The 17,720-nt window shown below is 34.8% G+C and overlaps 1 protein-coding gene across 1 annotated transcript in view; it reads right to left on the bottom strand.

Annotated features, from left to right (window-relative positions):
- Window positions 1-17,036, bottom strand: part of LOC109536910 (protein gustavus) — a 62,507-nt gene extending 45,471 nt beyond the window's left edge. Inside the window, exon 1 of the mRNA XM_019903366.2 lies at window positions 16,364-17,036. Coding sequence (XP_019758925.1) covers window positions 16,364-16,860 — 497 coding nt within the window. The 5' untranslated portion in view covers window positions 16,861-17,036. The remainder of the gene's footprint in view (window positions 1-16,363) is intronic.
- Window positions 17,037-17,720: the final 684 nt, after the last annotated feature.

Here is a 17,720-nt window from a genome sequence, read left to right as displayed (position 1 = left end):
TTTCCAAAATTCGCAAAATTGTTGTGATGTATAAAGCGCCTACGATCAAATTCAGCCTTCAAACCGTATGTTCCACTCTGAATTACCATCTTTACATTAACCAAGTGCTTGATTTATCTATAAGCATAAACAGATGCTCATCACATCTCCGATGGTCGTTTTTTCATTCCATTTATAAAATAAAAAAAAAATCAAAGTTCTAAGGTCAGTGACACTCACGCGTGTGCTCGCAACCTTGAATCCGTGTGGCTTTCTTATTGTTGTTTCTATAAATACGTCGATGCTTCTTTATTGCTATATACAGGGTCTGCTATTGTCAATTCCCATAACCTGTTTGTTATATATTTTAAATTGAATTACAGGAAATAAGCCGCCTTGAAATATCTTTGTGATTAATCTTGGGACTACAATTAGGCATTGAAATTATTCAGACAATGTTATCGGTGTAAACAGATTCAAAGGCAATGTCCCCAAATGCACGATCTTCATCAATATTTGTGCAGATGGGTCATTGCCCATGATGTGGAAGCAGGTGTAGGCTTCGCACATCCTGTATGTCACCTTTATCGACACATTCCCTAGGGGTATAATTTCAATAGAATCCTGTCTACCAGTCACATACACAACAACCAGAATTTGTTGTATTTAAGCCCGATAGTAGCAAAAAACACGATAAACTGGAAGCTCTATGGATATGAACAATATTCTCAAAATACCAAGACCATACGTTTCATTGGAAAAAATACAGGGTATCCCGGAAGCACATGATCAAAAGGGCACTGCAATATCCTTTGGATCAAAAGAAGACGATCTGACCTAACTTTTATTAACAAAAATGTCTGGCTCCTCGGATACTGATGGTCAAAGTTCTTCAAAAAAATGATCTTTTGTGAAATATCGGGAGAATGGTACGAAGTATTTGAGTGAAACTCGCTGTGAATTTGTTCTTATGTAAGACTTATATTTTGATGAAGCAATCGAGTTTATTTATTATAGTGGCAAGAAAACATACATATTTTTCGCCCAAAAACTATGAATGCTACAAGATTTTACAAAGAGCACAAAATTGTGAATAAATGCTTAGTGCATTATCCAAAAAAAATGAGTTGATTTCATCCACTAAATAAAAAGTTCAGGTAGTTTTCATCACGTCATCACGACACTCAAGAATTCACCACTTGTCCAAAACGGATGAACTCGATTGTTCATCAAAACCATCTTACATAAGAACAAATTCACAGCGAGTTTCACCAAAATACATCGTATCATTCTCCCGATATTTCAAGAAAGATAATTTTTTTGAAGAACTGACCATTAATAGCAGAGGAGCCAGGCATGCACAATTTTGTTAATAAAAGTTAGGTCAGATCGTCTTCTTTTGATGTAAAGAATATCGCAGTACCATTTTGATCATGTGCTTACGGGACACCCTGTATATCCGTTTAAGTAAGGTAATAGGCTCGATAATAAGCCAGTCGACGACAATTATGGACTTAAACTGCTTACAATATACCAATGAAAATGTACATGTTTTGCAAATGTTGGATCAATTAAATAAATACTAATGTGACAATAATTTCTAATATCCTTCAGGGACGCAGTTAAAGTAGGTAGAATTGGTTTCACGCGAGCTTTTGTGCTTTTTCAAATACCACGGCCTGCGTTAATTTAACTCAATAGACTTTTTTTTCAAGGGAAAGGAAGTCTAATAGGTAAAACAATTTTAAATATCCCCCCGTTTCAATGCGACAGGATTGCTATCAATAGATTCCTTTAGAAAATAGAGGAATAAAAAAATGTTTATTGATGGATTCCATACCTATGTGATTTATGTGAGTGGAATTTGAATATTGAAGAAATTTGTTTGAAATTCACACTTTGAGTGTGAATTACATTATCTGTCATTACATACTAGTTTTCTCTAATTGAGGAATTTTCGAGAAACTACAATACCGACAAAATCCGACGTCTTTTGGCTTTCTCTGTGTACCTTCTTTTGAAAAATTTCAGAAATCTAAATAAGTACATGAAGAAAAAGTGAAATGCGACTAAGGTTACTGAAATCGACACAGAAACTGAAAAACTAGTAAATTAACAGAGAAGATTAAAATTTCTGACAAGAAACAACGTAGACGAAATAGTAATAGTAAAGGTGACGACATACGAAGACTTTAAAGCAAAGTCAAGAAGCAGGACAAACAACAAAATATACTCACTCGGCTTCCAACCAGATTAATTGGCTGAACTTCAGCTTTAGACGCTCATATATATCATTGCACGTTACAACTTTAAAACCTTCATTAAAACTCGCTGCTAACATTACTGCAAAATGAATATTCGCGAAATGGTGTGCCATACATTGGCTTGTCCAAGCTCACAACTGTAAAACCGCCTGCATATGACCCTAATGACTATAAAAGTCAAATACTTGAAAAAACACAGGAAACGTATCAGTCACTAAATTGTAACAGTAAATAAAATCCGTATATAGGTGGAAAAAGTTATGCCCAAGAAGCAGCAGCATAGACCAGCCGATGGTCTTTAAAAAGACGATTGTCGGTCCCCGATAACTTCCTACATGTCAGATTAACGCGAAACCTGCGTTTAATTGGCTTTCCCTAATTGGAATATTTAATTACCATTGTGTAGTCACTGTGTCAAAAACTTTAAAACATTCTCCGTCAACATGATTGCAAACATCGTTTTCCTCTTTTTCTTTGATTCCATCAAATCATCCAAGAAAGTAACATTCTTTCAAAGAAATTAGAAGGGATTTGTCTGATCAGTTGAATTAATTGATTAATTATTATAGTAAATTAAGCATGTAGCTGATTTTTAAAAATTGTTCGATAAATTAAGCTACGTTTGGAAGCTAACACATACTTCTTAAATTCTGAGCTAAAGCCTGACATATCAAAATACTGCAATTTGATCATTTATCAAGATCGGCAAATAGAGTAGGCCTAATGGCGTATTGATTTACTTGAGCAGAACAGAAAATACACGTAGGTATGACATTCGAGCTTAATAAATCGCTTTTAGGCACATAGTTACCATAGAAAAACGACCCCAAAAATGAATACGGTAGGAAACCAATTAACAAATTTTCTTAATGTGAAACAAACGCAGTCTCAATCATTTCGAAATTATCCTGAAAAAACGGGCGAAAAGCTAAAGTGATACAAAAAAATGAAAGATAACTTGCTCAAATTTTCAGTTAAATTAATTGCATGAAACACTTCCTTAGTAACTTAACGTGGAATTTTGAGTGAACGTACAAGAAAAAATAGGCAAAATATTACTTAATTGCTCTTCAATCTTTTATCAGTAAGTTGTAAACAGCTTGAAAACCATTCATAACAAAGAAAATTAAATTAGAATTAAATACACTAGTTATAATAACAAATTTGGCACCAAATCATCACATTGTGTATTTTTGTTGCAGAATTAAAAAACTTTTTACTGGTTTCAATAAATTTTATTTACTCCATCGGGTTATAAAACTGATATAAATAAATTCCAAACCTCAATATGCAAAACTGACCATTAAAACTAAATCCAAACAGCATTAAATATTTAACTCAACTATATGTCTAGTTTAAAAACGGAGATAACGAAAGTAATTTGAATTGCATATGCAGTGATGTATCCAGGACAGAATTAATATTGTTTTACATGTTAATGAAAGCGGTAGCTTGAACTGTCTGCAAACCATGTAAACTGCATGGAAAAGTATGTTTAATATCTAACCAATTCTACTGGACAGTGCAATATGTTCAGACACAATGTTTTAAATGAAACCCATCGCGTTATTTAAAGTGCGAGCTTCAAAGTATGGAAGTTCATCAAAAAGACATTATTAAATTTTAACAGATTCTATCCGAACAGAAAACATTTTGATGTCTTTTATTTTATAGATCCACATTTATTCTTACCGGATTGTCCACAGAAAATCGAAATAAATAAAAACAAAAAAAAAACAATAAATACTCAGACAAAGCACATAATTAATATAAACTATGGTCAGAAAATTGCAATAAAACGTTTTCTGTAATGTGCAAGAACTGGTCGATTTAGATCATGCTTCCATATGTTTTAGAGCCATCTTTTTCAACACATGCAGTTGGAAAAAATCAGACGGTGACTGGTCAAAAATAGGAAATTTTCTAACATCAAAAGAATGAAATACGTTTGCTGCTAACTCAATACGACTCCAACGTTTCGTATCGATTTCTGTCCAGGCCATTTCGGCACATGGCAACCACAGAACGTCGTTCGACCCCGAAAAATGTTTCAAAGGGAGGCCAAATGGGGTGAATGGGGGACATGGAGTACCCCCGCAGGGGTGCACTTGGTAACCACGATATGCTAATGGCCTCCGAAAAGGGGTTATCAGAACGGATCCAGCGTAAAATTATGCTATGGAAAAGGACGGCGAACAGATGGGAAAATATCAACATTGTTCTACCTCATTCGATATACTGATAACGTAGACCAGAGGTCAAGACAGGAAGTATGCATTTGTAATGCAAACAGGGAATAAATGCAGCACTTGGATATGGATATCAGTTTTAATTTGCTCTAAAATTAATCGTTTGAATTTTATGCGAATTCGAACAGTCTATCGGTCAAGCGTGAGCAGGAAAAAGTATTAAAAGTACGACCACCGATATATATCATGTATAAAATCACTCAACACAAATATACAAAATGACCCAAACTGTAAAAATTTGCGATATTCTCTAGCATTAGTTAATAAAAACGTGAATAATTCCAACTGACTAAACAAGATGAACTCGAAAACTTGTTACTATCAGAAGATAACACAATCGAACACCATCACATACTACACAAAAAATATATTGCATCTGATTATCACGAACTAAGGAAAACCACACCATATCAATGAAGAAGTCCTATAAAGGACTCACAAAGCGTGTTTCCTCTGAGAAGCAAACTTACCATGAATATCATGTTACTGGTAGCTCTTCAAAGGTTAAACGCGAAAATATTCCCGGTGATATTTTACTTACACCTATTTTACTGTTATAGCTTTGCCCATTAAAACCTCAAACTCTGAATTGAATAGAATTAAAAGTGTAATTTGAAAACTGTATTTCCACTACAAAGTGATCACGTTCTCATTTGCAGTAATTGTTGCTGAAAGCTGTTAGATTCTAAATCATTTTCATCTGTCTCTACTTTAAGAATTTATTTATTCTCGTTTAAACTTTTAAGTATAGTGCGCAGCACAGCTCTCCGATTCAAGAACAACAGCTTTTCAAAAAAGCAACCGTTCATCGTAAAATGCAAATTGAAAATATACAAAAAATAAACCGTGATTCGTTTAAGCAAAAGCCAGTGCCCGGATGTAGCTGACAAGCTCGCATTCGTCCTTCTATTCATAATGCAAAAATCTTCATTTCTAAGAGGCAAAAACCACATGAGAGCCGTTGGATTTTATGCAAAAGAGTGGGCTCTGATCGGCGAACTGATGTTTAAATTAAATGACAAAAAATGCGGTAATAGTTAACATCGATCTTTAAAAAAACTATAGGAGACGCAATATCACTTAACATATAAATTATATGTTTTTGCATATTATCCCAGACGAATAGACACTCTAGGCGTTTTTGGTCGCTAATTAAAAACCGAATTTAGCAATTTTGTCCTTGTAAAACCTAGTAATAATTATAGTTTAATCAAATTCTACTAATTTGAAATTCGTGAAAGCATTTCAAATTCAAGAGTTTTAGGACTGACCTAGGAAAAACGAGTTGAACACTCTCTGCATCTGGCATCTGCATTTGAAACTGGAAAAAATCTACGCATTTAATAACGCTGCTTGAAAATAGTATATTATAATATAAAAGTTCTAGTTCATTACTCTACACCAAGACGAAAGTTCACAATATCTTGGAACATCTTCAACAGATTGCAAGGCTTTGGAATGTTGATGCATTTAATGCAATTATTTAGGGACTCAGGTGGTTTCTCCTACTCAACATTAATCAGAGAACAAGGCGACAAATGATTTATGCTAAGGAGTTTCTTAGTAGATGTACTCAGAATTGCTCAGCCTTCAAATGATGATCAAGTTATGTAACAGTAGGAATAGAAACGTGCATTAAACTAACCCATTTTTTATGTGTTCTCGGAATAGCTTCCGGACCTAAGCTAATATTTCACAATTCGAAAAATTAATGAAGATAGAACACGTAATATAAAGCTTCCATGGTTGTTTGAATGTTATGGAACAAGTTGAAGCGAAGGTCATCGTGATTCATAAGGTGTTTGAAGCGGCAGGTTCATTTCTGAATCCTCTGCGATGAAAAACCGAGCGGGTTTCAAAACAAACCAAAAAGACGGCCAACGAGTTGGATTCTTCGTCCCGACTTCAAAACAACTTTACATCCCGTGTTGTTTTTATCCTGTGACTGGTTTGCCTTGCACGATAATTTCAGTGGAGACGGCCTACGACCGTGTAGACTTGCCGGAAATTTTCTGGAGCAGAGAAGTGATCGAATGATCTCATACCATGGACTGACAAAAAACAACGAGAATTTGTCATTTCAATATTTTTTTTTTATTTCAAAAGTTAGAAGTCCAGAAATTCCAGCTTGGAATATTTAACTCCCTCTATGCAAGTCTTGATACTTTTGTAAAATTGTGAATAGATGCAACAGGGAGATACATAAAAAACCGATTTGTACAAGAGACGAAATAATTGTACCCAAATAGATCCTATTTTCAATGTGGCAACACATTTTCTTACTGTCGCTTTATTATTCCATCAAACATGATATGTAATGGTAGGGTAAGTGCAATTATTTAATTTGCTATTGGTTGGGTGTCGTTTTGTTTTAAACAGCCAACGTCCATGTTAATTTAATGCATTTTAGGATTTAGTCCAAACTATTGCAATTAGTTAATCTTAAACTGATTTTACACGAATTTATACAAATCTAGCCCAAAATGTCGAATACGCAAATTTAAACACCAAATGTAGTGTTCAAATTCAATTAGTCACAAAAGGGAAAACAAAGACAAAATAAGTATGAAATAGTTCTAAGCAAATGCCATAACGGCACGAATTCTAACAAATATTCTCTCTCAGTCACGGTCAAGAGATTTGAAAAGTTGAAAAAACCAACTAGATAAAAATTAAAGAATACGGTGTAAAACTGAAGATTATCGACTATAAGATATGAAGTTATATGATTAACTCCGGCCTAACTGAGACATCAAAGGCAAAACCCCAGAGCCATCACAACTTTATACCAACCAGAACCCCGTTTACAGCTGTTGCGTCTAGCGGCATTGGAAAAAGTCGTCTCGACCTGAAAAAAGCACATTTTTTGTCACAAATTAACTTTGCTTTTTCTAACCGCACCAGGCTTGAACCACTACGAATTAATCGGTTTCTGAAAATCAAAGAGGGTCGGTCCCAAAGATCAACGCACTCTTAATCGACACCTAACAATCTCCACCAAGATCGGAAAGGTGTGATAAGACATTTAGGTTTCAAATATTGATGTAAAGTGAAAATAAAAAACGTTTAAGTTAAGAACAGTATTGAAAAAAACATCAATCTATCTATTAAAAGTTTTTGAAACAGATCGGATTAATGATCAAACATGGGACTGTTGGACTACTCAAAACTAACCGATGTGCTTCAAGATGCCATTTTAAAAAACGCAGCAATCAACTAAAAAATAGAAACTGGATATTACAATTCAACAATTAAACCTGTCAAAGAAGTTTTTGAAACATAGTATAAATATTCAAACGTTTAAGATCAGCATCAATAGCAACTTTTCGACTACTCAATACTAACCGATCTGTTTCAAGATCCCATTCAAAAAAACGCAACAATCAACTAATAAAAACTGGAAAACTCAAAATTACCATTCATCATTCAACAATTAAACCTGCCTCTCTATTTGCGCCAAATTATAACGTATTCTCAATATAAAATTAAAAAAATACAAACATGTTAAAACGAATGTAATAATTATTCGAACAACAGAAACAATTAATGAAACAATACTAGCAACGTTAATCACCATGTCAAGGGCAAAATCCAACAATTAGTAAACGCAAACTGTTCATAATTCACGGCGTAATTTTTCAACGATTTTTTTATTTGCAAATTATTATCATTACTATTTACATGTCCCTTTACATGATTGAAGGTTACTACGCGTGCTACGCCACAAGATCTTGTTAAAACAATGTAAAATATGCGACTTTTATTAAGTCACCAGTCACTTACTCATTAACCATTTCATAAGATCGTGTGCGTATATTTTTTATCCAGTTTATATTGTTTTTCTTGCGCGATTCTATTAATAATACACCCTATATCTGTCTTTTAAAACGGACCTTGGCATTCACCAATAAAGCAACCATTTGCATAGAAATATAATTTTTGTTGATTGCCTAACGTTTGGATTTAAATGTTTTTGACTAATCGCTCATATTAAGGCAATTAAGCTAAGTTGAACCAGCTGAAACTGCATAAACAAAACCAAACCTTTAAGAAATGCGGACAAACCGCAATCGATACACAGGACTAATTATACGAAACATCCATTAAAACGTGTTTTAATGAGATGGCGGGTAAACTAAAATTAGCACTTCAGGAAAATTGTACTACAACGTTTAAAATGAGTAAAGACGTGTGCTTTTTGGCAAAAGTCGGCCCAATTAATTTTTTTACGCATAAAAAGCCGATTTAGTTTCTCGTATTATTTATTCGAGTTTTGGTTTGTACGTAACTTTTCAAGCTCGTGTTTCTTTATGCATTTGTGAAGTTACGTGTAATACATTTTTTCCACTTACCACCACGAATTATTGAAACAGTTTTAAGAAAACAACAAATTTGCCTTTAAGCATCCAGATTTATAACCATGAGCCTACAAATCTAGACTTTTCATACGAATTTATTTACCCCTTTTATTTGAGTGAACATTTGAACATTCATCGTAAAATAATCTTATCTGACCTTCACTAAATTAGCACTTTCATTAAATTTACCGGATGTCTATTGAACATTCCCATATAAAATGTTCAGCAGATAATATTCTTACGAATTTCTGGCTTAAAATTATATCATCACAATTAGCCACGACTCGATATCCAACGTTTAGTAAATTTGAACTCCAGACCTACGTGAAGCAAACATTTGATATGGCAATAGAATACAACAATGTAATCCCGACGATGTTAATAGTATTACAACCCGTTCCAATTAAAGTAACACCAGCAAACAGCCGGCAAGTTCGGATCGGTTCGGTCCAGAACCCTTGAAATATTTGCCTGAATCAAACAAGTCCGCTATAATGTTAAATTTGCCTTTTGTATCGCTAAGCAACCTGGCCTGGTTGGTAAATTTAGGGACATTTTCTCGCCAGTTAAATAATGAGCCAGCGAAACAGGAAATATAAACTTAAACATGTAACCTGCCCAGTTTTCTGCTTAAATGTACGTATGTAACCATCATATGTTCAATGTATCAATAAAAATGGGAGCAAGTATGTAGGTTGTTTTTTTAACCGAGCAAAATCAATGGATATGCATGTTGCAAAAAACTAAATTTATAAAAGTGCAAAAGCCACTTGAGCTGATCCAAAAGATGTTCCAATAAATCATACTCGATTTTCTTAAGGGAAATTCGAAAACCAATCAGGCAGATTCTGTAACTTTATTATACAGGGTGATTCAAAATTGGCGTCATTCCTCTGGAGGTGTTGTCTAGGGGTATATTGGCAGTACAGGAAAAAAGTTGTTTACAGCATAGTAAAATAAATTATTGTTATTAAAAACTGAGATATTTGCAAAAAACTAGATCAAAAGGATGGCAACAATGTCTTTCAAGGTAATCTGCCTAATTAAGATTACGTAAATACCTGTTCCTTCGTAATTATTAAAAAATCCGGTAACCATGGATAACCATGAAGCAAAGAAAATAAAAGTGACAAAAACATGCGTTGAGGATAGGTAGATAACGGAATAATTAAGCATTTAAAAAGAAAAATTACGATCTTTGTTGTTGAAAAATCTCTTCGACAATTTTTTGATGAAAAGTCAAATTTTGTCGAACTGTGACTTAATTTGAATTTCCTTTCGGGAATTTGCGGATATGTGATTAATTTAGGGGAAATGCTACAGTAATATAGCAGAAGCTGAAAGAACTCTCGCCAACAAAGGGCGAGGAGATAGAGAAGGGCAGACAGTGGACGACAATTGATGTTCCGGTTCCAGACACAGAGGAACTGGAAATAATTTCAGCAGAGCCTTTCAGGGGCACTCAGAACATTGCACAACCACTGACATTTTTCCAGGCACCAAATAAATACCGCCTACATTCCTACCACGTATGTAAGCTACACATTAAATGGATTACTGAACACCGGTATAAATTGAGTGGTTCCAGGAAGATAGTGAACGAGAATAGCTGTTCGGACTATGATCGGATCGGAAGAGCCTTTCAGCGGCAGTCAGAACTTTGCACAACAACTGACACTTTCCCAGGCACCAAATAAATACCATAACATTCCTACCACGTATGTAAGATACACATTAAACCAATGGATTACTGAATACCGGTATAAATTGAACAGGAGTTAATTAACCGAATAGGAGAAGCTGCTCGAGAAGAGTGCATAATAAGGTGACTTCACAGGCACTTGTTTGGAGTTACAGATTCAAATGTATGTTTTTGTAATTTCTAAATAAATTAATAATTCGAGGTTATGAGTTTTGAAATGGGTTCCGTCATTCAACGATTTCTGTAAAAATAAAATAAAATAAATCTGAAACTATAAAATACACGCCCTCGGTAATTGACCATTTAACAGGGCGAGACCAACAGTTCGTGCATTTAGGTATCCATACTATTTACTAGGACTGCACCTAAATTTGAGATGAAAATGTTTAATTATGTCTTTTTAATTATATTTAATTTACAATTTTTTTTAAATTAACGATTCCTGTTGAATTTACCGTTGATCCTTGTCTACCTTATTGTCACTTTCTATATTTATCCATGGTTACCGAGGTTTACGTAATGTAATTAGGCAGATTACCTTGAAAAACATTGTTGTCGCTTTTCTAATACAGTTTCTTGCAAATTTCTCAGTTTTAAATAACAATTAATTTGTTTTACTATTTTTTCTGTACTCCTAAAACACCGCCAGACAACACCTCCAGGGAAATAACGCCAATTTTGAATCACCCTGTATTTTGTAACTGCATTTTAGTCATTGATTTAACTCATTTGAAAGGCACAAAATTTTTTAAAGTATTGCACATAATAGTCATTATGCAGCCTTGCTTTCTAAAAATATGCTGACATAATACTAATAGATATTTTTCAAAAATTCATCTAATATCAGCTTTTAAAAGAACACCTTTCTGTTACAACTAAGAATATTTCTCTAAACATACATTACACTGTAAAAACTCTTTCTCTAAAAAGACTTTATAAATTCAAATGTATTTTGTTTACGCATTTAAAAAAACATATCTTGCCATTATTATAGAACTTATTTATATCTTCCCATCGAGAGTAAAATTCATTCCTACTCTATACGGACAATTTAGAGGAGGAAAACATCCATTGACGATGATGATTGCAGATTAAATACTAGAGTTTTGAATGCCAGAAAAATTGGCCCGCAAGAAGCCAATGAACTCGAGTATTTTCAGTAAATGTTCATATTTCGAAACAACAACGAATCATAACTAGAAAATTTTCAATTTTAAAATGCCGTAACGACTTGAAACCAGTTATTTTCACGAAAATGTTACTGCCTCAACTAAAACCTTTGGCAACACTAACTAAACACCTGATGGCCGTTTCTTCCGCAAATATTTCCGATGGATACTCACACATCCACGCTTCTGGGTAAAATACTCGATAGAGATTTTCAAACTGAAAATTTAATTTAATGAGAACCTTATGTTCCAAAGTGCTATGAGGCATATAAAGCACGTTTTTGACAATATCGTGATGACAGATGACCACATTAAGCTCTGTTTCGAATGTCACGATAACGCTATAATTTTATATCCGGGTAACTAAGAATTATGGCGATTTAATGGCAGGCTCGAGTTTTTGTTTTCGTATTTGAACCTTAATGGTAATAAATTGCTTTCTATATAAATGACATCGTACGAATGGTGCAACAGTTTACAGAAAAATGATTCAATCATCTGGCTACCTATTCAAAGAGTTCTTAAATTTCAACAAGTTTAAAGAACTTGATTCATCGGCTTCCGGATTCTCCGCAGAACCCACCAATAAATAATGGGGGTGTGAATGCACTGAATTCGATACAAAATGGGTCGTCGACCTCGATTTTGGGGCAAGTATCTATTCACCCAACAAAAACCTTTTCTAGGGGTGGCTCGGTGCTTTTGTGCAACCCCAGCCATAGTTACTTCTCTATATTTGACGCACGAAGTGGTGGTATTGATTAGCAGAGGTTGTTCAAAGCGCCCAAAACGTATGGTTTCTCTTCAATATAGACAACGGGGTAGTTTTGAAAATTGTTATTTTAACGCTCTAAACATCTATAAAAAAGCAACTAACAGACTCACATAATTATTTGCGCCAGTTTTTCTACTAATGGTAGATGAAAAAATTTGTGAAAACCACAAAACCAGCTGCAAAAATTTGGATGACCATAAACTAATTTAACGTAGAAAACACACGCAACAAAGCATCAATATAATAACAAAATCATTGTTCTGCATTCACCGTCAACAATTATTGTTGCAATAAAGCTACGTTGGCAGCAAATATTAAAAGCCGTACCAGTCTAATAAATGGTTACCTTTTTCATTATTAAACAGATTATTCAAAATTTATTTGAAGACTTCATAGATCCACTAATAATCCACTAAAATTACTGGATAATAGTAAATTAATTTACCATTGTTCAGTAGCATTAAATATGCGCTGACAAAGAGCCTATAAGCTTGTTGCAGGTTTGCATTGTTTGTTTTTTACTATTGTGCTACAAAACGGGTATGCGCGACTAGCCGCAGGATTTCGAATAAATGATGAATTGGATGTCGGAATAAAACAATATAACTCTAGTACTTTACAGATTTTGCATGAACACGATTGTAATTATTACATTGGAGAATATGGTATTGACCCCGTAAGCACAAAATTTCACTTTAAAATTAATTTATTATTATTATTATTATTGCTGTTTTAAAGCAAGTTTTTTTAAGCGGCTTTAGTTTCCCCCATAGAAAGCTTCAAAACTGCATACAAAAACGGACGTTAAAAACTTTGGCATGAAGTTCAAACTAGTTATCGTACAACATTATCGTGTCTGGACTAAATTCTCCGAACAATAATTAATAAAGTAAATTTGTTAGTAGCCCGCCGGCATACCAGAAAGTACTTCAATTAATTAAAAAGCTCAAAAATCAGCTTTAACACCAACCAAGTAATTAAGATTGAAAATCTATTTTCACGGAAAACATGTGCAAATTAACATCAATTTACTTTCAGCTTTTAGTTGATTATTCCATTTTTATTCAATTTTACTATCAGTTGCTGTCAGGGCTAGTTTATAATAATCGAATTTAATTAATACCTGGAGCTAATTTTTATCCACTATGGGCCGCATAGAAACAAATGACAATACACATTAAAAATCTCATTAGTATGGCACACCATGAACACTACAGCACTGCCATACACAAAATTATTGGAAAATTATTTAGTCATACAGCAAATGCTACGGTTTGATTTGACGGCTATTTTCCAAATAGGTTTATAGATTAATTAATTATATGAGAACATTTTAAATCCAAAGATGTAGTAAGAGGCCATAACAGCGGAGAAACTTGCTGGAGAAAGAGGAACTCGAAAACTATTACCAAATAAATTTGGGATTACTTAATAAAATGTTCACTAACTGTAAGTGTGCAATTAACCATCATTCCATGAGATAAAAACCACTCTAGTTCCGAACTCAAAGTAAAAACAGCGTTTTATGCTAAATAAGTTCCATTAAATAAAGTTACTTAATGAAAACTATAAATATTTGTCTGAGGTTGTTGGCAAATTGCTAGTTTATCTAGCTACTCTGCTAATTAAAATTGTATATAAAACGCTAGTTTTGTTGGCTCAAATGCAACGTTTTTGAGTGTGTGCACTTAATGTTTAATGTAGATTGTCCTGCAATGTTTGCATTTGATCGCTTTATTGCTGTCTGGATTAAATATTGTTGAGCTCATTAAAGCCCACGTGATATTGGAAAAAAGTCACATATTGGAAAAGATTGTTGCAAAAGAAGCTGCAAGAAAAATTGAGCAATGTTTGAGGAATGAGTCGATAAAACATGCAGTACTTGCGCTAGTCGAATCGTCAGGTCTTGAAAAATTGGTGAAAAAGTGATGGTGTCAATTTTTTTTCCGCCAAAGCAATGGATGAACGGGGTGAAGAGGCTTGGATGAGTGGACTTTGAAAATTTGGATAGGAATTTCAGAGGACTACAATGTGGAATACGAATCAATTATTAAGAAAATGCCCAGTATTGAAATAAGTATAATTCCGTTTAATTCATATTGAAATTGGACGGAAGAAAATGAATTCCCACTGAAGGTGGTACCATTATAAGAATATTATATACTACCATGAAGATTTACACAAGAGACCATCGATGTAGCGCTAAAAAATATGTTAGAAGAACTCTTAACAATAGTGATCAAACGTTAAAGCAAGAACGTGTCCTGCTAATTGAACTTTTCAAAATTCTGAAAAATGTTGGTGGTTATATGACTCTTCCTTAGGATTTTTGTTGTTATTTTGAACTACGCACAGAGTGGGTAAAAAATTGCTTTTCTGATTGCAACTTTATTTTTTAGCTCCTTTATAACTGGAAAATGTAAATTAATTTTTAGTAGATCATAATTTTTAGAATTACCTACAGTCACATAAGAAGAAAAATAAAACGTTTCAAAAACAAGTGTTTGGTTGTTCGCCTTTTAAATTTGATTGCTACTTAATAATGAGTTAAAACTAGACATTAAAAACAAATATTTTATAATATTTCAGAAACTCAGAAAAAATATTTATGTATAATATACGGTTGACCTCGGGAAGAGTTCGGCTATCTAATGGTATCAATATACAGTGAGCCCCAGAAGAAATGTTTGAAATACTTTTCAACTCAACGGACTTTCTGGAAAAAAGCACCCGACAATTTTTATATGTAATTGCGATTTTTATAGCAAATTTATTTATACACTGTGGTCCAAAATAAGTTGGGATTAGCAATTTTTCAAATGGAATCACCTGCTTTTTATTTCAGTGTTAACTTCTTCATTGAATTCTAAGTATGATTCAGGTAACGAGTTCTACTTAAATTCAACAATTACCGATAAATTTACGATTAAACCTATCAATAATCAATAGTGACGATTTTTTTCAAATTTCCGCAGTCTTGAAAGAACTGATTTATTTTAAGAAACAGATCAGCAATCAAATTGACATCATAAGACAAGATTGTTCGAAGTTCTGCCCGTGCAATCACTTTATTGCCCGTTATTCGAGCATTACTGAGCTCACATTTTGAACAGCTGCCTGAGAAAGTTGTGCAATGCTCCGGGTACCCCTGGAAGGCTTCCTCTACGTCTAGAACCTGAATACCTCTTGATCGTTTTGAACTCCTTTAGCTAATCGTTCAGTGTCTCTAGCCCTTTGTTAGCGTAAGTTCTTACAGCATAGATACCCGCATATTCGATTCATTTTCTGAAATAAGCTTCAAACTAAGTCACAAGTTGACAAATGCTTGTTATTCTTGACATAAGCCATCTACCTGTAACTTCCTGATAACCACAAAAACATTGTTGTCGCTTTGCATTTTGGTCAAAAAATTGTGGAAGAGAACTTCTTAATATAAAAAAAATTCAGAATTTGAAGCAAACATCGTAATTTTCCTATTCTAATGCTTAAGTATTGCAATAGGCCACCAATGAAACATGGGACCATTTCAAAATAACACTTAATAACATAGTTGAAATTCGATTTTCATCTGTCAGTATCTTCGAAATTTTTTTTTTTATATTTTTCTAGTAGGTACTCTCCAAGTGAGCCCCTATAACCCCCTAACAGGAATGACACCGATTTAGACTCCCCCGTATGGAACTGAAGCATTTACACTTTAATTGTGGCTAATAGGAAAATTATGGGCTCGGGGACAATCAGCTGATTGCTGCGCCCTTTGATGATTGGAAAGCGTTTTTGTATATTTTTTCAATCTACAAAGCCAGAAATAAACTGCGGGTATAAAGCTGCATCAAGAAGCTACGGGGGTGCAAGTTAGTAACCTACCTGGTCTCCATGCCACCTCTACTGCCAGGAGTTCCGACTCCCCTCCCACCCACTGTTCCGGTCAGTCTAATGTTCAAAGAGTACTGTCCTTGACCGATATAACAGTATTGCACACCCTGATGATTAAACAGACAGAAACGCTGCGGAACGATTGCTGGTATCCAAATGAACTGGCCGCCTACACCCCAAACATAGAAAAATTTATCTCGGATGAGACTTGGGGGTGGCACCGGTTGGAAACTCCTCAAGGACGTTTTGGTCGCTCCTAGACAAGGAAACTGGAAGCACTGTACTGGCGGTAGTGGGGGAACACTTACACTCACACTGGCTGTTTTGAGTCCGTGCGTACCGTAGACGAGTACCGGTAAGTTGGTGGTGGGTAAGTGGCTTGCGGAGGCGGCAAAGCTCACGTCGATCGGACGGGCGTTGTTACGAATAATCGGGTGGGTATTGCAAAAAACTCGTCCAGTTGGTAATTGCAGGGAAGACGTTAACATGACCGCAGGACCCGCCAGAACTGATGATGGCAACGAGGATCGCGCGACGTCGCCGAGGAGCAAGGGGAACAGTTCGCCGCCTCGCGGTGTCGGTGGGGCCGAACAGCGTTGTCAACTTGCAAAAATACCTCCTTTTTTCGAAAATCAAAAACAAAAAACTACGACCGAAAATAAAAACGGAACCTGGCCAAACTAACCACAAGCACCAGCAACACAAAAAATCAAACCGCTCCAAGAAATGCTAGCGAAATAACGACAGCGAGATTGCGAGACGCGGCGGACTGGGTGGTAGGACGAAAGTGAAACTTATTAATATAATGTCGCACAGAGAGAGCGAGCTTACATGTGTTTCAAATTAAGTCCATTCCTATTTAGAATTATGTAAACCAGTTCGGCGCGTATAAATGTTTGAAGCTGATTAACCCGAAAAATTTTGAACGACAAAAACATTTATTAGACCGAAACCCATAGACGACAAATGTTATTAAGTTTAGGCTAAAAAAATAGCTGCGGCAACCTCGAAATATCCGCCTGCGCCTTTTCGTTCATTGCCAATGGAGAGATTCATAAGGGGTGAGAAAATCGCTGTATTGCCAAGCTACGCAAAAAGCGTCAGAATCCAACCTGCACTCACACTTGCAAAATTAACCAGGCAACTTCAAATTTTCTTTTATGCCGGTATTAGACTACGGCACTTCGCGTCGATCTATTGGCCAATAAAGTCAGCCACTTATTGAAGGTAATTTTCTTGCACAAAAAAATACTGCAATTTCAGTAAAACCAAAATAAATTTCAATCCTTTAGTTCGGTCGTTTTGTGTTGGTAACGATGTGTAGATCATATCACATGAGCCAAGCGAC

Source organism: Dendroctonus ponderosae, unplaced genomic scaffold (assembly GCF_020466585.1).
Source record: "Dendroctonus ponderosae isolate FM_Combo_2020 unplaced genomic scaffold, Dpon_F_20191213v2 Dpon_F_20191213_2, whole genome shotgun sequence".
Lineage (NCBI taxonomy): Eukaryota > Metazoa > Arthropoda > Insecta > Coleoptera > Curculionidae > Dendroctonus > Dendroctonus ponderosae.
The sequence above is the reverse complement of the archived record's forward strand: the minus strand, read 5'-3'. Positions and strand labels throughout refer to the sequence as shown.